This window comes from Parus major, chromosome 1A (assembly GCF_001522545.3).
Source record: "Parus major isolate Abel chromosome 1A, Parus_major1.1, whole genome shotgun sequence".
NCBI classification, from domain to species: Eukaryota; Metazoa; Chordata; class Aves; order Passeriformes; family Paridae; genus Parus; species Parus major.
Genome location: NC_031773.1, coordinates 15,717,461 through 15,742,118, shown reverse-complemented (window position 1 = coordinate 15,742,118; position 24,658 = coordinate 15,717,461). Strand labels below are relative to the sequence as shown.

Sequence of the window (24,658 nt, the reverse complement as noted above, 5' to 3'; positions counted from 1 at the left end):
AGGGCCCCTTCTTCCCCTCAAGCCTGTGTCCATACATGAAAATGGAACTTAATGAAACAAAAACGCCATCATGCTGGAAGCCACTGTGCAGCCTTGTCAGATACAAATCCCTTCCTTGAGCAACACAAACTGCATCCATTCTCTCGCTGAAACTGAAAGCAGTATTTTTACTAAACTCCATGCTCTGGTTTTGGGGTGGGATAAAGATACAAAAGTCCTGAAGATACACTCTGAAAGAACAGCTACCCATGAGGTAAAGTTAAAGAAGTGCTGCTGGACAGCATATGCAGCCCAAACAAGAAGCTTCCCTCTACAGACACATAACCAATGACAAATTAGAAACTGCCCATTATACTGACTATTCTCAGCTGGAAGCTGTACAAGGCACTGTCCCTACATCAAGCTAGGGCAGACAGGGGGCTGTTGTCCCCATAAGTCCACCAGAGAACGTTTCCCACAATGGATATCTAAGGCAAAGAAAGGATGAGCAATCATCAAGTTTTGGAAAAAAGTTTCTGCTCCATAGTAATGACAGAATTGCATTAATTTGTGATGTTTCTCAAACTCTCTTTTTTTCAGGTCCAGAAAATATTCTGTTTCAAATCACAAAACCCTATTCTCTAAACCAGGCATTTACCTAAAAACCTGTCTTCCATTAAAATCAAAGAGCTGTAAAACAAGTCATCTGCTGGTTTAATTTAGCTAGCAAGCATATTCATCTGGATTTTTTCTTTTTTTTTCTGGAAATTGTGTGTTTTTTTAAAACAATTTAATAGCAGGGCTCCCTCAGTTCTTAGATTGAATACCAATGGTAAAATAAGAATGAAAACTCTGACAATGTTCCATTCCAACCACTTGTAGGTTTATTTCCAGCTAATGAAAAGATAACTACAATTTCATTTGTATACAGTGAAATTGTCTAGAAGGTCTAGTTTAAAAAGATGGCAACAAATTCTGCCTTGCTCTCTCCAATTGGTTGAATTACATGGAATTAGTATTCCCTTCCAACATTAACCAATGAGATCTTCCTGATGGGTAGCATCAGTATCTTCCATATACTTCATGGCATGGCATACCTTTGTTTATAGCATCTAACGTGGCAGAGCTAACTAAAAGACAACTGACAAGTTTCATATTTTCATGACAGAACACAAGGACAAATCCTGTTATTCTTCATTTGCTTGTTCACAGCTGGCACACTGTCAAGGGGTGTTGTAATATGAATTAAGGTCAGCATATGAATCACAGTGTCAGTGCATGCACAGCTGGACTCTTAAACAGACTCATGCAAAAGACTCATGCCTTCACACAGAACCATATCTACTAGTTTGTATTTCCAAAAAATAACCATCAAAACAGAAAAATTAACATTACAGTGCCTTTCTTTGTTTGATACTGCCCCTGTGAATGCAATTTTTTAACATAAAGAGTAAATAGGTACCATTCTCAGATTATTCAGTATCAGATCTATATATAGAAAGATCCTTCCCCACATGCATCATTCTTTCCAAGGAGTATGGAAGAGCCTGGGCCTGTCAGCAATTCTTTCAGGTTTTCCAGGCAATTGATTGTATCTTTGATTACATCTTAGCAGCTGTCCTGCCAGCCTCAGTCCCTGGTGAGAGAAGCATAAAGGCTATGAAGTGGATGTCTGTGGTGTAGAGGAGTAATCAAGGTCTTTGTCCCCTGTGTAGAAGATCCTGGATACTTGTTTTCACTGAGGCTGGAGTCAGCTTTTCCACAACAGTTAAATAAAGAAGGGGGATAATCTCAGTTTAGTATCCTAAAGTCAGTTTTTACTGTATACCATCAAACAAAAGAAACCCTCCAAGGAGGTGAATCTCCAACCCTATTGATTTCATAGAAATGGGGCTAATTTACTTTTTTATCCCCCCACAGGCTGCTGTTTTGCTTCAGACTATTGGCACAGCAGCACAGGTGCTGCCACGACCCTCAGCAGCCCTTTGCTCTGCTTGCCACATTCCCTGGGAGCAGTGTGATCCAGCCTCCTCCAAACCCATCCCTGCTGAAACAGGGACAGGCAGGGGACAGGGTCACAGCTCACCTCTGCTCTTCCATCAGGCAAAATGGAGCTGCCAAGCTGAAGACCGTCAGGCAGTTTAGATTAAATTAACCCCCATCTCTGAAGGGCAGCCTTTCCCTCCTTCTGCTTGACAAGCAGTGTTAATATGCCCGCTATATTTCAGAATTATTCAAAGCCTGGTCCTGTGCAGACTAAATACATTGACTATTTGGTAATATTTCTTATTTAAAAACATGTCATTTGTGCTAATATCACTTTCTTCTGACTGGAATTAGTTTACACTACATTGAAAAGCCTATTCTATTGACCAAGAAGCAGAGTAAATTGAGAAAATTAATGACATGTTGAAATAAATGACTGCTTTCTCCTCTATTAAGCACATTGAATTTAGGAAAAAAATACAGATGTATGACACAAACTGTGAAACATGGTCTTCTTAACAGTAATACATTAAATAATTGAAAAAAATACGCTAATTCTAAGTGGAAATGGACTTAAAAAAGGGAAGATAACAGAACACTAATGATTATTTGGAAATGTCCATTTTCATACTTCACATTTTTGCATAATCACACCACTTAATAAGGCTCCAGAAAGATACTGTGCATTGCAAATTTTAATTTATGCAGCGTGTAGTTCAGCTGCAGTTCTGAGACAGCCTTACTTCTTAGAGGATTAGAGCACAGTATTATTTTAATGTTGCTCCACAAAGACATTAATTAAACAGTATATTGATACATTCAAAGCTGGTTGAATTTCAGTCCAAGAAAGCTTTCTAACTATCTTTTTAAATGTCTTTTGTAGACATTTATCAAATTCTGCAGGTTTGCTTGCTGAAACTGATAAATCTTGTTTACATTTGAGGAGTTTTAACCCAGCCTGTTTGGTGGCTCAGATGAGCAGTGTTTAGATCAGTTGCACAGCTCTCCAACCTGCACAGAACTTCCTGTGAGAGCTCTTGCTACTGCCAGAATTAGTCTGTGTATCCATTTTCTATGAGCCATGTTTGTGTTAGAGAAACACACGCCAGAATCTTGTCAGCTGAACTCTACTTGCTGCCTAAGCACTGCTACTGCTGCAGCTGCTGAGAGGAATATTGTGATTTGGAGGGTAAGATTTATAGCATCTCAAGTTAGTAAATAATGAAAAAGGCATAGCATATACAAATCACCCCTGCAGGTTCTAAATTCTGTAATAGTTTTAATTTTTCCCTTCAAAGGTTTCAACAGGAAAAAAGCCCCACAAGGTTTGAAAGGCATAGAAGTATCTCCAGTTTTTGCTGCAATATTTGAGAAACATACATTACAGTAAAAAATGCCAGCCTGAAACAGAAACCCTTAATCAGCAATTACTGTGGAGCAATGTAAATCCTGATCTGTTTACAGATGAAAGGGGGTCACAAAACTCAGCCAAAATATTTCATTTTCTGAAAAATCGCAGTTCCAGTCGAGTTTGTAATATTTTAAAAAATCCTGTATATTTACAGTCAGCTTATAGGCAGCTAGGGTACACTTCCTTCTCCAGTAAAATATGTACTTTCGTATCAATCAAGTTTATAGTTCACATGGTGCAGTAAATGTGTTAAGTCTGTTCCTTTTAAAAGTGTATTAACAATTTTCAAAAGAAGAGAGAAGAAGCCATTTGTAAAGCACATGTCTCCAAAAATCTCGTGAGTGCAAATGACACAACAGAAGGGCCAGCAGGAGGTAACACTTTCATCACTCTCTGACACAAGGGACCAGGAGAAAATTTTGAGGTCGGTCCACAGGATAAAGAACATACTGCATGAGAAAATTAGACATGAAAAACAGCTTCCAGGAAAACACCTGTTTTTTTTCTTTTCTCAGTGTAGGTCATGTGAGTTCCTACCCTAAATTCTGCAATTAATTTCAGGACTAGACATCTCAAGATCTCAGACCATCCAATTTTTACTGGTACTGAATAAAATCAGAAACATCTTCTTGATATATGGTTTGGTTCAAAGCTGAGTCATGGTTCACCTAAAAGAATCATGAACTTCTGTTAACCTTTCTGTGAAATTAAGTCAGTTAAGTGCTTCTTATAAAAAAATGGAAACTAGTTTCACACCAAACAACTGCTCTAATCTTCCTCTTCAAAGCCAGTAAAAAGTTAGTATTTGTAGTCACTTCAGCTTGCATGACAAAAAAAGTTGAGCTGTTCCTTCCCAAATGAAAGAGGCAAGCAATGTGAAACAGTCATCCCTAGGAAACTATGTGTGTTTGAGAATGTAATTACATACACTCACTTGCTAAAAGTGATGGGAGTTTATTCTGGGGGATTTGTTTATTTATGGGGTTTTTTTGATTTTGTTTTTTTAAATCAAGACAGGTATTTCATTACCAAAACCCAAAGCTTTTCTACCACAATTCATCTTCAACTGTTTCCACTTTATTCAGTGGGGTCTTTTCAGGCCTAGGCAATTTACAGGAGTTCTTAATTTAAGAAAATAGCAAACATAAACTTTGAAATTATTCCTCTCATTTCTCTCCTACAGCCTGATCGTCTATTTGCAGTAAAAATACTGAAAAATAAATAAAGAGCTTGAAAAGCCTATGTCCCTAATACACTGGAAAATATGCAGTCTAATTCATAAGACACTAAGCCTTTCTTTGTAGACATAAAAGCCATAGCAATTCAAAACTACATTTCTCAAACAGCAGGTATCAAAAAAGAAAAGAAAATATTGTTGTGCAACTGCCAGAGAACAAATAACCCCACTAATTCTCCTGTTCATACTTTTTCCTAAACCCACTAAGTGAAAACCATTACATATTTTGAGTGTTTTCTTAAATACATACAGAAAGACAAAATACAGAGTATAAAATAGGAGTTGATTAATTAAATATTAATTGACATAACCAACCACTGAGTTCAGTTCTGGAAAAAAAAAAAAAAAAAGCAAAAAAAGAGCATGCTTCTCTAATTTAATTATGAAAGCCTGGAATATTGTAAGATGGAAGTCCTAAAAAAGTGAACTAGTAATACCATTCTTGATAAAATCTGGAAAAAAAAAAAAAAAAAAGCAAAAAAAGAGCATGCTTCTCTAATTTAATTATGAAAGCCTGGAATATTGTAAGATGGAAGTCCTAAAAAAGTGAACTAGTAATACCATTCTTGATCAAGTCTTTAGAAATGTAGACAACAGTTTTAGTTTAAAAATCTAATCTCCAAATTCCAGTTTAATCCCATATCAAATTTTAAATTTTGCTTTTTTCCCCAGTGCTTTTTTATGTGTAAAATAAAGCATTACTTTAAATTTGGTTACTGAATTTTTTTTATTGTACCTCTGAAATAGAAGCTCAAAAGAATTTTAAAACACAAATTTTAGATGCATAGTTAATACAATAAAAGCTTAAAATACAACATAGGAAGAACTGAATGCCTTTCTGATGATGGGTTTAACAGAAGTGGGATGAGAACAATGAAATGGAAAGCCAAGTAGGCAGGAACTAAAAATAATTGATATGAAAATTTTGGGCATTTACTGTTTGGTAATGACAGAGGAGAAAAAAAGGACTAAAATGATGAACTGATGACAGATTCATGGTACACTATCACCCTTATTCACCTGTGAAAGGACAACTGCTATCCTAATAAACAGGAATGGGAGAGGTAATGCTAAAAAACGAGAGGCAAGTATTAGTATTAGTGCTCACCACCGCTGCAAGACAGCTAAAGGTAAAATTATACTTTTTCAAGCCACTGTTTGTGGGGAAAAGAGGTAATGACAACCATACTACATGTGCACATTCTGAAGTAAAGCTGCAAAGATATCAATTTTTCTTCAGCAGGGCAAAATAAAGGCTAAGAAGGAAAAAAGGGTATATTAATAATTTAAGTGGGTGCACATACTGGAAGGAGGGAAAATGTAAAAAAAAAATGGACACGTACCACAAATAAAGTAAGGTGGAAAAAAAATCATATTTCCAGTAAAAACAGCAAGGAAAATCTGAAAAAGCCTATGATAGGATTAAAGGTGAAAAAATCTTCAACAAACTCAGTTTATAGACAGAATACAATGTAGTTGACTGTTATGGCCTATGAAGTTCTGGTGCTCAACTTGAAAAATTTAACTAGACGAATACATGTTGGAAAAAGGCAAAAGAAAGAGTAAAAGGGCTGGACCAACAGAACAGTTGTAGAGCTGATCAAATGAGAGATGGGACCTATGGTGTTTAAGACTATTAAGTTTACATTTATAAGGAAACATTGTACTTATAGTTAGGGGTGATGAAGCTTTTAGCCAACAAATGCTTCAGTGTGCAAGTTCAGAATTTACTGACTGTAGGCAGCAATTGTCTTTGATTATCCAGCAATTCTAGAATTAGTCTCCATCTTCCACCCCTTGTTAAAAACCTTTGAAAAACCAAGTTCATTAAAACTAAAGACACGTAAGTATCCAGTCATAACATTCAAGTCCCTTCCATATAGTATTTATGACATATTTTTAGCTTTCATGTTCACAGTGTATGTACACCTAATACCTCAGAACATAAATACACATTTTAAACATGTTAACTCAAGTTTCATCATCATTACTGAAAAGTAAAGCTATATAAATAAGAGTGTTTTTGCCTGTGCAGAATATTGAAAGCATGCATCCCAAATATAAATAAACCTTTCACCACTTTCTTTCACTAAAAATTCAATCAGTATACTATGCATATGATCATGATATTTCCTATTTTCAACCAAAACCCAAATTTCAGTCATTATCTACAAGTGAAAACCAAAAGCATATTTCATATACTGAGACATAAATGAACATGTAAGCAAGATGTCTTACAAGTATAGCACATCCCCACTGCTGCTAGCAGTCACTCTTGCAGCTAAACTGAAATTTGGTCAACCTACCATCCACAAATGTGCATTTAAGCCTGTCAAGCCTCTAAATTGTACATAAACTTCCAGGACAGGTGGACTGGGACACAATCAAAATACAAAGTAAAACCGTGGTAGGGAAGGATGACCAGCAAAGCTTCATGATCTGAGACACTTGCAGAACTTAAAAAGAGCACACACTGTTCAAGATGAGTGAATTTCTGAGAGTCCTGGTTACTCATTTACCTGCAGCATTGCATAGTGCTATCAAATGTCCTTTGAGAAATCATAATTGTGGACTATGTAAATTATCCCCCAGAAGGACAATGTGGGTCTCATTGACATTGCACCATGTCTTTTGCTTACAATAATACAAAGGGCACTTTTTATAACTGCAGTTTTAATGAATCAATATGTTTATATATGACTTAAGAATACAGTATCTGAAATACGAGCTACTCTACCACAATCACAAGTACAGTCAAGTATTTCCTTACTTGTGGGGATGCAAGTCATATTGTTGTAACATCACAATATGCAACATAGAGGGAGGAAAAAATAATTCAACCATGCATAGTTTCTGCCTAATTTCTACAATTTAAGATTGCAATGTAAAACTAGGTATTTTTGCTACTTTTAAGCATGTCCTTCTATGTGATACTACAATGATTCCTAAATTCTGTGTCATGGCAACACAGTCCATTCACAGTAGATGAAACTATGCTGTCCCTTATTCAATGTTATTCATTGTCTGAAGCATCAGCTGGAATAAAGGAAAATGGAAAGGAGATAAAAGTACTGGTTTAAAAGTATCCTGCAGTGGATCCTGCAACCCAAAATGCTTCACAAAGTCACATCCACGGAAGACAACTTCATGCTTTTCTAAGATTTTCAGGTACTATTAAAACGCAGCAAACCTTTCATTGTAACACAGTTTAGAGAAGGAGGACCTAACTGATAACATCAGTTAGATAACATTAAAGGAAGTCCAATACAGTTCAATTCAGTATTAACCCTCCATTCTTGCATTTCTTTTCTATTCTTCTGAAGAAGTGACAATTTCAGAAGCATAGATCCTACTTCCTCGAAGAACTGACAGAGTGCAGCAATGTGTCATCAAGCACAGGGCTCAATTTATCTTCAAGTGCCAGTCCACACTGAGCTCATTCAGGGCCCATTACCACACTCAGAGAGTAATGTGCATGGTCTCTAAAAGACAAGTATATGTCTGCCACATAATATGCAAAGCTGCAAAATGCAGTGTCAGTGAAGGCTGGTAGTCTCCTGCTGCCTTTATAGCAAGTTCAAGGGACTTTCTTAGTGGACCAGCTACAAAAGCAGATACAACACCAGGGCCCTGAAGGTACCAATGTCCCTTCTCGGCACACCCTAGGTCCTCATTTGAGCCAGCAGGGCCATCAGCCCTGACCCAGTGATGCCACAGCAGGACTGATCTCCAGCCCCCTCCAGTCCCTCACCGCCCAGCCACGGGCCCAGCCCGGTTCCCTGCTCCCAGGGAGGGGACTGGATCCCGGGGCTGTCCCTGTGGCCCTGGCTGCCTGGCTCTGGGCTGTGGTGGGACAGCTCCTGCCCCTGCACCCCATCCCCGGAGAGCAGCCAGCCTCGCAGCACCCTGAAGCAAAAATGCAGAACACGAACCTTAGCTAAGAATATGTAAGGAATATTTCCTCATAGACAGTGCCCTCTAATATGAAATTTAGTTACTGTCTCTATCATAAAGAAATAAGCTACATTTTTGCCAAGACTTTGGAAAACAGAAACACAAAGTGAGACTGCACAGAGCAGCAATTAGAGATGGATGATTTTCAAAAATATTCAAGATTGTCAACAGTAGCAACTGCGTGTCCTAAATACTCCCAAGTACCAAATGTTTCCTTATATAAAAATGGATTTAAAATATGACTTTTTATATCCCATTGGACAGATAATTGCTAGTGACCTCCTTCAAAACTTTCAGGAGAGCTAGATTTGGGGTTTTGAATACCTTCAATAATTTGCTAGTGTGAGTACCTTCAAAGTGCCGCTTTGAATACCTTCTATGCCTCAGATGAAGAGGAACTCATGTATTTTTAAAACAGGAAAAGAAAAAAAAAAAAATCAGTAAAATTCTCACTTACACATTTGCCTTTCCATGGGAAGCAAAGCATCAGCACAAAGACATTAGTCACAATAGCAAATGAATTATTATGAACTGTGCTCACAAGACATGTTGCAAGTCCTGGACAACAACAGGGGTAGTCAGAGCTTCATGGATGCTATTCCTAAACACTAAAATTCACAGACTTGCATTTAAAAATTATGGAATATCATTAAATAGCAACCCTTGGCAACCTCTAAAACCACTGGTCTGTTGACCTGAGATATTTTGGGAAAGGAGGGGATGAGTACCCAGGGCAGTACCAGAAGCCATTTTTATGCTGCAGCAATGTGAAGTAGGGGCCTCCCAGGATATAAAAACTTAAGGATGGGAGCAGAAACACAAACCATGGCCAGATACTAGTTACTGAAGGAATGCTAGCTTTGCGAGTTCAGTAGAGATAGCACAAGGAAAAACAGGGAACATGCATCTCACACATGTAAAACACCCTTGTATGAGCTGGAAAAATAAAAAAAATAAAATAGCCATAGATAAATGGCTGCTGCTCCTTCAGGGGCAGAGGCCAAGGAATAACATGACTGTCCAAGTGCCTTCTCAGCTAGGGATGCCACCCCTCACCACTGATTCTGGTTGTCCTCAGAAAGTCTTCCTTCTCCCCAGCAGCAACTGAACACTGCTGTTTGATTTGCTATTCACCACATTCTGCAACTGCAACCCAGCATCACAAATAAAGTCCTATCTTTACAATTTAATTGGGTTAAGTATGTTAGGATTTCAAAAAGCTCTGTATGTGTGTGTGCTTTCTGCTCCAGCCTTCCCACATGACAAAATGATTGATACCACAGCAAGCACTCAAGAGTAAATGCAGACATAACAGATGAGTGCAGCATGAAAATCTGGGAAAGCTATAGAATCTCCATCATGAGAGGTCTGAAAGTAAAATAATGGTCCAGGTGTACTCAGATCTACAGTGTGCTTTTTGACTTATTTCTTATGATTCTATAGGAAAGAATAAATGCTAACTAAAAATATATATACTAAAAATTTATAATAGGAAAGGGGACTTTGCAACTGAACTGCAGCTGAAAAATGGTAATGGTGGTATACATTGGTGCTATCTAGCCATGAGTACTTCCTGTTATTACATTTAACATATGGAAAAATGAGATCTATTTTTAAATCTAACACAACAGTATGGAAGAATTACCCAAGCTATAACACTCAACTGTATCAGACATCAGCAAAAACTTCACCTTAAAAAGTTATATAGCTCAGATACTTCTATGAGTCAAAAGGTCACTGGCCATCATCAGTAGGGATGGACCCAACACAGCGATACTTAGAAGGCACTGGACAGTGGTTGTGTGAAAACATTATTTCATACATAATTCCTAATCAGTTTTAAATATAAGTAGCACTGAAAATAAAAACTGGCTGTTTGCTGAGATTTCAGATATGCAGTAAATTAATTAGTTAAAAAACTGACCCTACAAATTGCTCTGTAAGAGTTACTTGCTCAGTTTGGCTGCATGTGGAGTTAGAAAGGAAACAGAGCAGCCCATGGCACTCAGAACTAGAGTTTACAATACTCATAATGCATACTATTAAAACTAGTCTTTTGAAATAGCAAAAATGAAATGAGTTATTAAACTCTGTCTTTTCATCTGTTCAGCAAAGCCCTATTGCATATAAAAATACTATTGGTACGTTTGTTCTAGAAAAAAAAGTTTATCATTTTATAATAATTAAAAAGAAATTTAAGGGAACAGACAGAATATAGTGCCCCACATGTTTAAAAATCATCAATATTAACTGTACAGTTGCTGAGCAACAAAGATGCAACAAAGTCTTATACTGAAAAGCACCTATATATTTCCACAATTTTTTTAGGGAAAAAGATTCAAAACAACAATTATCTTAGGAACAACATAATTAGAAAGCTGATTGGAAAAGACTCTGTTTGCATAACTTACTAATGCCTGCTTATTTTTTATGTTTTATGCAAAACTGTGGCCAAATACACAGAATTATGTTCTTATTCACAAAACTAGAGAAACACTTCATGCAAGTTAAGGATTTCTTCAGTCTAATACATGAGATTTAGAAAATTTTTGCAACCTACATGTTACTATGACAACTTTTTTGTTTTTTTCAAAATGTAAATTAACATTGAGGCTTCATTACAAACTCTGTATTTCCTTTGTGTTCGTACATAATTTTTTCTCATATATGGAATCAGAATAGCTTTTTACTTTAAATGGCTACAGTTGATACAAAAAGATGAATCCCCAGTGAGAAGAAGTTGGGATTAAATCACAGTTTGTAAGCACATCTTTGCTTAACCTTGACTTTTAAACTATAACAATAAATAAGTGCAAGAGAAAGCAATCAAACAAATGGGTTCTATGGCAAAGGTTTTTCTCTTTGACTTTTACATTTGTAAACTTCTAGAAAATTAAAATATGCAGCACAATTCAGTCCTTGTCTTGCTTTTTTTTACTGCTAATTCCATTAAAAACAATTCTACTGTTTGGGGTTTTTTTTCTTTTTTGTAAAAAAAAAATTTGAAAATCTGGGAAAGTATGACTGCTCTGGTTTTTTTATGAAGAAAATTCTGTTTTGATATGCCTCTCTAGTAGTGGACAGAGTACTGAATTCAAGAACCTGCCTGCCTTAAGATGCACAGGTGTCTGCAGTTCTACAGTGAACATTACAGGAATTATGTAAGCCTTGAGATAGGTCTGACATCATCATCAGAGAGTCATAGCATTTGAATGAATCTGACAGAAAAGCTACTCCTTTTAGTTTGACTCCCATTTCTTGTCTGCTGAAAAAAAGAGACTTGCAAATGTCAACTTGTGAACCAACAAGAATTTTCAATCTACTTATTAAAATACCTGTAATAATTATAGAGATTCAATTCATTTTACACCATTACTAAACATGTATAATTTCTATGAACTGAGTTTAATATTAAAAGTTATTATAAATCTAATGCATTTTAGCTCTTATCATAATGAAGCTCACAAAAGTGAGGAAAAAACTTTAAAACATGACAATATAATAAAATGCATGTGAAAATGTAGGAGGTTAATGACATATAAAACAAAATGCCCCCATCATGGGCATTTGGGCAACCTTATCTAGTAAAAGGTGTCTCTGCATATGGAAGGGGATATAAATAGACCATCTTTAAGGCCCCTTCCAATCCAAACCACTCTGTGATTCTGTGATTTGTGCTGTCTTCCTAAGGGACCAGTTGTCTGGAAGTTTGCAACCAAGTAATTGAGTGAAAAATAACCATCTAGCAATGACTTATAAAAAGGGCACAAAGTCAATGTTCATCCTAGTTCTCTGTCAGTACTACAGAAAAAACCCAAAACATTCAGACTATATTCTAACAAAATTAAATCAGGATGCTGGTAATTCATTAGCTAATACACTAAACTTCAATGCCCAGTGAACTAGATCATGCAGCCTGCCATATTCTAAACTGAAAATCAGACTGTAACAATTTTTTAATGGGTGGAGGGACAGTCAAAGCTATACTTATAAAAGCACACAGGCAGAGCAAACATGGAATTCATTTCTAAGAGAGACTAGAAACTAAGGGAAAAAAACCACAGTATTCAGAATAATGACATCCCTTAACCATCTTTTTTGTCCATGTTTCCATGGGTGCATGCAGAAGGAAGCTGCATTCTCTTGGGAGAGCATGCAAGACAGAAACTAAAAGTAGACAAGAGCTACTACAGAAATTCAGCAATTCTAGATGACGAAAAGCATTATGCCTGTGAAGAGACACTGAGGAGAAATTATATTTCATAACTTCTGTTATTTTAACTACTTGCTCATGTATAATTTAACAATCTTTTTCTTGCACTTCTGTGAACAGCAAGTGCCTCTAGATTTGTTAAGTGACTGCAACGATACAGTTTTGGCTCTAGGTAAGTGCATAATTAAGTAGAAACACATACTACTAACACTAATAATTCCACATGCTACTAACACTAATAATTCACTGCAATGGAGTATGAAGTTGCACAACAGACATAATCTTTAGAGTCTGTGGAATAAGGAAAATAACCTCACTTTACCATCAGAAAACAGTGTCATCAGGAGCTGCAGTGCCCATGTATGGGACAAGGAATGGTAGTGTGGAGCAGAGCCTTCACAGTTAAATACACACTTTAATCAGTTGTTTTGAAAGAGTTTCAGTAGGAATTATCTTCCAAAGGCATTTACCTCACACACCTTACAGATGGAAAGGACACTTTCCCAGGTCAATAAACCAAGGTGAAAAAATACCAAAGTAGAACCTCAATGCTGCACTGGAGCATAAATGAAAACAGCAAGAAGTTCAATCTCAATTTCAATGCAGACAAGATTTCATTCCTAACATCAAACAATCATATTGTTCCCTTTAATGTTCATACCTTATAGATTTACTTTCTTAAGGCTGTTACCAAAGTTTAAGCTTGCTTAAGTGAAAAGACACGTGTGGTTTGCAAAATGCTTTTGGGTTCAGAGAAGTGCAACGAAAAGGAAAAACGGATGTGAATTAAGCCTATAACGCCTTTTACTATAAATACTTAACACTACAAGTGATGCCTATGTATCATAACAAATGGATATTTGTTTAGTTATGAACAAACCAGTAATTATAATAAATCTGTTGGGCCTTGACATTAGATTACTAAGTGGGCATGGCCAGGAAATTGGTCAATCCATGTTTTATCATACAGTCTCTAACTGAAGGTAATGGTAGTTCTTGGGTCTTCAGCCCACCTGAAAATCATGGCACTATTCACTAAATAACAGGCAAAGCACACGTTTAACACTTTAATAGTCTGTAGGGAAGACATAGAACTTCTTAGAATATTAAAATACAAAAAGTTTTACTAAAATGTTAATCAAAATAATGTAAAGGTGAAAAGAGTCAACAAAATGGGGCTGATAGTATACTCTACCAAAGAAAATGATACACAGCAAAGTGATTTTTATCTTTAAAGGCTTGTATCTAAAACTCATCAGCATCCATTATAATTCCATAAAATAAGATAAGGCAGCATCTGGTACAATCTATATAGTTTTACAGCCAAGTACACCAAAATGCTTAAAACATTTACAAGATCTTTTCACAATAAATGGAGCCAAAGACTCTTTACTTCATCTACCAGCATGTATAATAAAAACAAAGGCAAAAGATAGAACAAAAGAGGAATTAAAAAGAACATTCGTTTTTCTTAATGGCTAAATAATACTTTTAACGGATTAACAGATAACGGGACCTGCTGATGCACAGGAAGAGGAAGCATCTTCACAGCCATTTTAGTTTAATCTCAATTAGTTCATAGCCATAAGCAAGGTGATACTCAAGCAATGACCATTTCAAACAACTGTTTGATTCTCTTGAGGCTAAATTCATCTCCAAAACATGTGCAACTGAATAATGGAGCAGAGGTTTTGTTTTTTTCTTCCTTAAAGCCATAAATTTGTATAGACAGAATAATGTAGGAAAAAAAATGTAGTTTAATACAATAAAAACATTAGAAAATTTTGAAAGACATCATATAACATCACTGTCAGGATTAATTAGCAGTCAACACAAAACAACATAAAATGCAAGTACTTTTTCAAAAGCTAGTGTAAAGGGACAAAGAAATTTTACCTGGCATTACAGTAACTCCAAAAAACTTTTTTATTTCTTCTATTTTAAGAAATGCTAGTACTGCTCAAGAAAACAAGAACTGTACCCAGATCTTCTGCATCTCTAAGTAGAAAAACTCAGTAGTGCATAACTGCTCCACAGAAACAAAATAATTCCACACAGAACTTGCTCCAAGACAGGCTGTGGACTATGAATATACTTGATTTGCATGGCAATGTTTGGGGACAGATGGGGGGGCTTTAGGGATGTCTTCTGTGAGAAGCTGCTGGAAGCTTCTCCTGTGTCCAAGGAAGCCAATGCCAGCCAGTACCAAGATGGACACATCAGTGGCCAGAAGTGAGTCCATCAGTGACAGTGGTAGAAGGAGGGGGCGTGGGGCGTGGAATCCATGCAACTCTAGCAGCATTCAAAAAAGAGGAGTGAGAATATGAGAGAGAAACAGACAGCCCTGCTGACACCAAGGCCAGTGAAGAAGGGGGAGAAGGTGCTCCAGGTGTCAGAGCAGAAGACCATGGTGAGACAGCTGTTCCCCAGCAGTCCATGGGGATCCACAGGAGAGCAGAGATTCCCCTGCAGCCTCTGAAGGACCCCTTCCTGCTAAAACAGATGGATGCTCAAGGCAGGCTGTGGTCTTATGGGAAGCCAACAATGGAGCAGGCTCCTGGCAAGACCAGTGGATCCAGGGAGAAAGGAGCCCACGCTGCAGCAGTCTGTCCCTGATTGACTAACCCCAGGGAAGGACACATGACAGAGAAGTTTGTGGAAGACAGGAGGGACCCTGTGCTGGAGAGGAGGAAGAGAGAGGAAGAGTATGAAGAGGCAGGAGCAACAGAGACAATGTTTTGATTGCAACCCCTCTTCCTATCCCCCTGCACCCACTCAGGGTGAAAAGAGAAGGCAGAAAAATTGGGAACAAAGTGATGCCCAGGAAGAAGGGGGTGAAGGTGTTTTAGGATTTGGATTTGTTTATTGTGACTCAGCTCTGAGTTTCATTGGCAATAATTTAAATTCATTCTTCCCTAAATTAATTCTTTATTAAGAAGAATTTGTCTGTGATGGTAATTAGTGAGTGATCTCTCCCTGTCCTTATATCAACCCACAAGCATTTCTGTCAGCACAACTTGCTAATTCTCCTTTTGCTACCAGATTTGGAACTGTAGAGACATCTAAAAATTGGACAGTATTGCATCAAGATACACACATACACACCATTGCAGACTGCAATGAACACAAAGCTTTTAATCACAACAGGCACATGTTAACAGAGAACTTTATGAAGCCATTTCTGTTGTGGGGCAGGTTCTGTGTTTCCCATACCAGAGGTCTGGGTAGCCATAGGGTGACCTGGAGATAAGCCCCTCACATGCTGGGGTAACAAGATCAGACTGGCAGAAACAAACAATCACTGCCAGAAACACACAAATCCACATCTCATAAGAAATACCAGAATGTGAATTGGACAAGTATCTCTAGTTCACTGCTCACTGCATATGAAGAAGCGCAAACAGAGCACGGTCCTGATTAAGGACACCTTTGAGTCCTAAATAGCTGTGACATAAACAGTACTTAAAAAAGTAATCTTTATTTACGTAAATCATGCTATTTTCTGTTCCTTTGTTTTGCTCTTAAATTACATCTGCAACTTAAAAAAAATGTATGAGTTAGCTAATAATACTTAAAACTCTGGCTGATTTCTTGGAATTGTTTTTGTTCTCTGAGACTTTCAGACCCCAGGATAATTTATCATGAGCCTACTGACTTCAGCTGCCAAAAGAAAATTGCCCTAAAGTTAGATGTTTAAATATCTTTCACTTTCGTAAGTTTTAGGTAAGTGCCCATTTCAGAGAAACAGACTTCAAGGGACTTGAAGAAACCACCTAGTCCACCTGTCTGCTTCAGTTTAAGAATACTGTTCCCAACAGACAAGATTGTAATCTGAAAATAAAACTCTCCTCCACAACTTCTCAAAAAAAAACAACAAAACTATCTCAATGCTTAACAGTTCTTGCCAATGGCAAGTCCTTCCTAAAGCACCAGCACAAATCTGTCCTGCTGCAACCTTTTCCAATGCCTAGCTTAAATTTCCCTCAAATCACTTTGCATTCATTGATTCTTGTGATCTCCCTACTTCACAGAAAGGATGGTTTGTTATTCTCAAGGTGGAATTTTACCCACTAAAATCTCTTACCATGCTGGTAATCTCTTTGCTAAACTTGGTACCGCTAGTGTCTTTAGTTCTTTTTTATAGGTCATATCTCCTAAAGATTTCACTATTCCCTTTATTCTCCTATGGATCCACTTAATCTTTTCTCATGTGTGACTGCAATTAAACACCCAGACTTCAAACACCACATAGCCTCTTGTTCTAATGTAGAACACTAGAAAGAAGCTGAGGTTCAGAAAATACTTGTGTAATACAAATATATATTTTTTTTACCTGTTAAATTAATACAATCTCCTTTCCTTTATATGGTTAAAATTAATACATCACTCATGTAAAAACACACATTAATACACGGCCTGCCTTATGAAAATATTAGTATTGTTAATTTCTATGTTAATTTTGTGTCTGGACATATTCCAAACATGTTACTCATTGTTTTTCACAAGACTAACAACAATTACTAGGCAGATCTATTACCCTGAGTAAGATTTACTTGTGAACTAATGTGGTGCCAAAGGTAAAATATAATGAATAGGCAGATTCACTTTTTTTTTTAATTCCTAGAACAAGCATAGAAAGCACATTTAGGTAAATAATAGGATTTTATTAATCAGAACCTACTATCACTGTGGGTTTTAAGTAGCACAAGGATATAATTTCTAAGAAAAATAAATCTTAGCTTAAATGCAATACTGGGTGGAATAGATACCCCAGTTGGCCAGCCACACTCAGCTGAGTTATCACTTCCAATGGGATATCTAAATATGACCAGAAAACAAATACCATTATTTTAATTTGTACAATTGTTTTTTGTCTTTTCTTCGTGATTTTAAAGAGGTTTGGTTTTTTTTTAAATACATAAACAAAGAGAAAAATTTCGTCTATATTTTGACTAGTGAATTTAAAAAAATTATGGCTTCTCTCAGCAACCTTATATAGAACACAACTTGTGAATACACGCTTTTTTTTTTTTATTTGGCCTTTTTAGTTCCATTTCAAAAAGTCTCAGTTGTATTTTGTTTGGGCAATTGAATATTTGGTACAGTGTATGTGTGTTAAAAAAGGAGAAAAATAAATATTAACCAACAGATCTAAACAGCAAGCACTTTTGTATGATGTGACTCACACCAGTCTATAGAACTGCCTTTAGGAATAGGTAGTGCTGATAAATGCTGAGAAAGGTCAATAATTCATCACTTGTGCTCCTGGGCTATGAAAACAGGCAATCATAAAAGGGCTACTGAAAAATCTCTTACTAATGGCTTTTTTTAAGTTTCTCAGTCAGGAAAACTAGGAGATTTATACCATCAATGGTGCAGCTCCCTGTGAAGACATACAAGTCGTTCATATTAAAGACACAAAGTGAAGGACTATTTCAAAGCTTCCTCCCATGGGTAGAAAACCTGTCAGACTCCCCCTCTTGGTACATCCCAGCACAGCAGATGCCACATAGAGAACATCTTTCCTGCCTCCCTGAAAAGAAAATTACTGAGAATTTTGTCTGCATTGCTTCCTTTCACTGCTACACCTCTCTAATCCAATTGAAAAAAAAAATAAACAAATGAAGAAACAAAAAAAAAACAACGAACTGGAAACATCAAAATATTTCAAATACAAAGATACTTTATCTCAAAGCAGGACCCCCTCTTATTTTTCTGAAGCTCCAATGTGTCACACAGCCACTGAACTGGGTCTTAATTCTACTTAGTTTCCATAAAACTAAATCAGAAATGAAAAAAAAAAACAAAAAAAACCAAAAAAAAACATTGGATACCCTTCACATTTTCTTTCCTGTGTAGCCCTTATTCAAGCTTAGGGATTTTCAGCCACCAATTCAGTTTCCTGGATGGGAAGAGTAAATCCTTCACTTCTGCATTCTGTGCCTCTCTCTACCTGATGTCCTGAGCTGAAAATATCATTCATATCTGTCTCTTCACAACACCCCTCCCAAAAAATACATGGAAGATAGACAGTAGAAAAAAATATACTACAGTGCATTAAATGTAACAAACCCTTCAGCAAATTTGCAGCTGGGACACACTGTTCTCATCTCAGTTTTACTAAATATAGGTAACATATGCAGTGCATCTGGTATGCAAGGTATCTTACTGTTTTGAGACACAGGTACAGCATAAAAGGGGAAAACTGAAAAAATAAAATAAACCTAAACTTTTTTTTTCCCCACATTCTGAAAAGCAATTATCTTTCTGTGTCTACCTGGTTCAAGCATTTTTTTATGTTTAGAAGATAAAAGAAAAGTGAAAGGATAGCAATATTATCTGTCATACTAAGTCACATTCAAATTCTTTCTAGGAAAATTTTGAGGGCCAAAGGCTCAAAACGTTTTAGAGGATAACAGCTCCTTTCCTCAAAAGGTTTTTCACAGCAGTAAACACTAGCAATACCAGCTTCCTCAAGCCATCAGGTTCTATGAACAGAACACTCTTTAAAAAAATCATCTTGGGTATACTGTCAGTAGACATTTTCAAATGTTAGCAGAGGAGTAGCAGAGTTGTTTAGGGTTACACAGCTAAATAGAATATGTGCCTTATTACTGTCAGAGTCAAAATGTACATGCTAAAAACAAAACTGCACATAAAGCTTTTTCTGTAGTTTTAGAGCAGGACAAAGTATTTCAATCTGTATAAAAACTATCAGAAAAAAAATATTTAATATAAAACTTAGCCAAGTTATCATGTGTAATATTGCACTCTTTTCAAAAAAGAAGTGCTGTAACATTTTTCACTATTTTGACACTAATTCCTATAAACAGAATTGACACAGAAGTGCCTACAAGTGTAACCAATAATTGCTATCTTTTGCCCAAGGGTAAAAAGAAAGAGACCTAAAAAAATTTGCTAACCGATACCTTATTCATATATATAAGCATGCACTATTTTCATAAATGATACTAAATTTTGGTTTATAGCCATAATCATCTGTTTATAAAAGAAGTACTGGAATTCTCTTGTCACAACTATTGCAGTGTATCAACAGGAAGTCACCTTATTTTACAGAGCTTACTGAACATCTATCCAATAGATTAGGAATACGGTTTTGGGATCTGAATATTCCAATTCTCTACAAGCAAAATTCTTGAGACTGAGATCTTCTAAACCATTCAAAATATCAACACACCTCTTGATAAACTAGATATTTCTATCTCCTAATGAGGTATCAGCACATAAACAAAGCTTTAAAGCATATCCCGAGCTGTAACACATTTTGACTGCCACGTACGCACACCCTTCTGAAGTTACTCCCTAACTGCCCTACTTTCCATGAGACTCAAAGACACATTTAGAAACTGTATCCTTTACCTTTCCCCATCACTGCAGTGCCTGAATGGTTAAAACGTTCTACTGCATGAAAGAGGTCCTTGTCAGGGGCAAAGGAGTTCCCACAATTTATGGAGTGTAACATCAACTCAAATGTTTTTCACTTCTCTTTGAATAAATGTGTGAAACAGTATTAGTTAGTGAATCACTTAAAATCAGACATGGGTAGTGAATATACTTGGTTACTTTTAATTTTCAATAGTGTATGCAAAAAGTTTAGGTATTGAAATTTTAAACACTCCTTCACACTGACTACAGCTGACTTGAGTATGTTAAACTGCTTTGCAGGAAGATCAGACAGGCATGGGACTGCAATTATATATCACAATACCCTTTTCTGGGTTCACAGCTCTATTCATCTTTTAGAAACACTGAAGGACAGATTGGACATAGGGGAAGGGATTAGCCACAGGACGACCTGTATTTCCACACAAAAGCCTAAGTGTGGAAAAATGGCACCCTGTGTCACCCATTCTTCACTTCCTGAAAAAAACATATTCATGAAAATAGACATTTAAACAGCTCTTTCCCACTCATCTCAGAACAAGCATTCATTGTTTCTTAACACCATTTATATGGTAGCAATGTAATGCTACTACCAAACTACCTCAATTCACAAATGGTTATAAAAATATCTAAGAATTAAGAAAGGCCCACTTCAGCACAGGAACAAAAAATAACAAAATTAACACTAATTATCACAAAATTAACATTAATTATGAAAAAAAATATCAGTTGACTGTTGCAATATACAATCTCATATTTATGAATGGGACTGAAGGAGGATTTGTGTCTGGTAATAAATTTCAGCTGGATGTCATGGAAGTTCTACATACTATAGCCATGCAGAACAACTGAAATTACAAAAATACATTGTGTTAATAGGTCATAAGAGCATAAGCTACCACATAACATCAGTAATTCCATGTGAGTAAAAGAAAAATGAACACAGAAAAATACATGTAGTAATGGTATAATTTTGTATCAAGTGGAGATTATGTCTGTTTTCTGTTCAAACTTAGCTCTGGAAAAATAAGCAGTAAATATTATGAAACATGCAAAAATGGAAAGAACATGCATTAATAAACCAGGTTTGAACTTTTATTAATTTTACATGTCATTCTTCTTAAATCAATTGTCTTGCATACAAAAGAAATGTTTGGTGTAGGGACTTGTACCATCAACTTGTCCCAGGAGATAGGTGTTATCAGCTAATCTGATAAAGCTAGTCAAACTGGTGGCTTTATTTGAATGTTCTTTGGGACAACAGGAAATTATCCTTCTGCTCAAGCAATAATCAAATTAAAATGTCCAAGCATTTAACTCAGGAATTTGACCACACAGCTGTGTTGCAAACAGCAAGCCTGTGTAGCTCATTAGGCTCCAATGGGAAATTAATCTTTTTGCCAGGAAATCAACAGTCTAAGATCATGTGCAATGGACATAGTGTTCCTAACTTTTTACTAAATTATAATGTAAAGGAATAATTCTGACATCAGAAAACTATTTCAAATCTTATGAAGGTAGTGAGGTAATCTCACATGTACTCTTCTTTATACATATTTACTTAATAAACTAATGTGGTAGGCATATGGTTAAATTATTTGCTAGTTCTTTCCTCACACTTTCTCTTTGTTTTCTTATTGAAAGTAACATAAAACACCAGGTTCTAAAATGAAAAAGTAAACAAAAATCTTATTCTACAAACAGCTTACAATACATAGCTTAAATCCAGTGTTATCCATTTCTCATTCTCTTATATGTCTTCATTTAAATATTTTATGTTTAAATCATTCACTTCTATTGGATATTTTAAAAGTTCTTCATAAAGGAAAAATTCAGTCATACAGTACAGACTTTCATTCAACTCCATCAAACTATTCAGTGTCTCTTGAAACTACGGGGAAGAAGGAATACATGCACTGCTGAAGTAATTATACAGAAAGGGTCAAAATGCTATCGTGAAGATTAGCACCTGTCAAGAAAAGTCTGACAGCTATCCCAATACATGCAATTTACAGTCAGTATATAGTTCTCACTGCTAAAGAAAACAGAAATGGTTTGGGAACAAATATAAACAAGCTGATGTAATTAAGTTACCCAACAAGCTAAAGAGCTTCAGTTTGCTGTCTGCAGTCCATGTTAAGAATAGTTAGAATTGCTAGAGAAATGTAAAATGTGTTAAAAGTCCTTCAAGTACGGCCATGGGCTCTATTTTTATAAAATAACTTGCTAGCTTTCTATTCCTACAAGGCAGGATGAAATATTTTAAGAGAAACAAAATGCTTTTTCCTTTAAGGATTTTTTTACAGTAACACAGACCTTAAGCCCTAAAAGACCAAAGAAGAAAAAAAAAAACAAAAACAGTATAATGGAAAATAGTGTAAAAAACGAGACTGAAATTCCACGAAATCTCCTCAAAATAGGCCATGTCATTAGACAGATATATAAAAATACAGTTGTCTGAGCATTTTAAAAGAATGTTAAATAAGTCACTATGTGGGAGGCATTGCATACAATGCAATTACAGCATGGGTAGGTTTCTTAAAGGAGAAACCTTTATCACTGGAGGTATCTGAATAATGCTTCTAAATTAGGCAAATCAGAGTTTATTAATTTCAGAAAAGAAAAAAATTTGTGAAAACAGAGTTTCATGCTTTGCTTAGATTGACACTAAATTAAAATCAGTACTGATACTTCAGTGATTGCAAGGTAGTCACTTTGCACTTGAGCGAAGTTTTGTCCCAGTCACAAAAAAGTTTTTTCCCTGTTTTACACAGCCAGCACTCCAAGATGAGTTTGGTTCGTTTTTTCTCCAGCTATACTCTCAACTATATTACAATGGTAAAAAAAGAAAAAATGGGTTCACCAACATCCCCATATTGTTGTGTTATCTTTGTTAACACTGCTTAAAAATACTGCACTTTTCCATACACCACCAAATATATATACATTTTTAAGGATTCACACTTGAATCTCAAACTAGAGTTCGCTACACAAGTAACAAAGGGACTAATTATTTCAGTAGTAGGGGAAAAAAAGAAAATACCAACTTCTCGAGGAAAGAAAACAAAACAGAAAAGGGGTACTCCCCAGGAAAATCCCTCTATTCATTTAATCAAACATATTTTTTTCCACCCAAGTCAAGTAGGAAAAAAAAAAAAGGAAAAAAAAAAGAGGAAAGCCTGCCCCACAATCCAAATTATTGTCTCCTGTAAATTGTAATCACAATTTTCTGAACACAAGGTGGAAAAAACAAGAGCCTTGAAGCCACGAACAGGCCTCTTCCCGTTTCGGGGCAGTGAGGAGAAGGAAGATGCTGAATGCCCAGGATTTGCTCTGCCCTGCCCTTTCCATAGAACTTTAGTGCCATCTATTGAAAATGTACTGAATAAGGAAGAGGCAAAGGATGCCTATTGATTTGGTATAAAAATAAGACGTTTACTTGTTAAGGGGTTTTTTGGTTTATTAATATTCCCATGATGACTACTGTTTTGTGGTCATCTGATAGCAACAAATATTTTCTATACAGTATACATGCCCCATAAAGAAATGAGACGTCAGCTAAAACATTGAATATAAACATCATACAGATTCCATATATATATATATAAATTTATATGCACATATAACATATATACATTTACCAAAGATGTAAGTCTAAGCCTACCTATTACCTAAAGCAACAAAATTGAGAAGGCTTTAACGGAAAGGAAAAATAGCGTGGAAGCACTGCTGTAAATAGAACATACTGGAAACAGTAAAAATAATTAAGGCACCTCGTAAAGATCTTAGTATTAAAGAACAGGATATGTAGACATGCACATACAATTACCTTCTTTAAGAAACTGTGAGTGGATGACAAATATAAGAAAACAGCAGATCGCTGCTCCTGCTAGTGCCCATAAAGCTTTCAAGAGCTGCATCTCGGTCTGAAACTCAGTAAATACCCAGAAAGTCACACAATGAATTTCCACAGCGATGCATCAACGCTTCCCTCTGTGCGCCAGGCGCGGCGGCTCCCGGCAGGGACCACACTCCCGAGCAGGGCGGGCGAGCCCGGGGCTGCGGAGGAGGGGCCGGGGCTTCACACCCCGCGCGGGGGCAGCGGCAGCGCCGCGCTCTCCTCGCCGAGGCAGCCGGCGCGGGGCCCCATGAATCAGCGCTCCGTCTCCGCGGGAGCCGCTGCAGCATCGCCGGGCTGCGGGTGCCGCTCGCTCGTCGGGCCGCTGCTCCGCTGCTCGCTGCCACGGCTCGGGGAGGAGAGAGCGAGCGGGGAGGGGAGGGAGCGGGAGGGAGGGATCTCTCTTTACTGCAACTTCTCCCGGCTGGCGGCAATTTGTTGCACCCCCTTCCTCCTCCCCCGGCTCGGAGATGCTCTCCAGTGCGGGTGCGGGGGGCGGGAGGGAAGTCAGTTCAGCTCCGCCGTCCCTGGCAAACGCGGGGACGCTCGGGGGCTCTTGCACAGATCGCTGGTCTC

The 24,658-nt window shown here is 36.9% G+C and overlaps 1 protein-coding gene across 7 annotated transcripts in view; it reads right to left on the bottom strand.

The window, feature by feature from the left end:
- TAFA5 (TAFA chemokine like family member 5) overlaps positions 1 to 24,658 on the bottom strand; it is a 436,021-nt gene that overhangs the window by 300,693 nt on the left and 110,670 nt on the right. Inside the window, exon 1 of one of the 7 annotated variants that reach the window (XM_033514551.1) lies at positions 24,014 to 24,337. The exons of 5 other annotated variants lie outside the window; for them this stretch is intronic. In XM_033514551.1, the coding sequence (XP_033370442.1) occupies positions 24,014 to 24,104 (91 nt within the window). In that variant the 5' untranslated portion in view covers positions 24,105 to 24,337. Of the gene's footprint in view, positions 1 to 24,013; positions 24,338 to 24,658 lie in introns of those variants that run through there. One more of the 7 variants, XM_033514552.1, reaches the window with a different exon arrangement.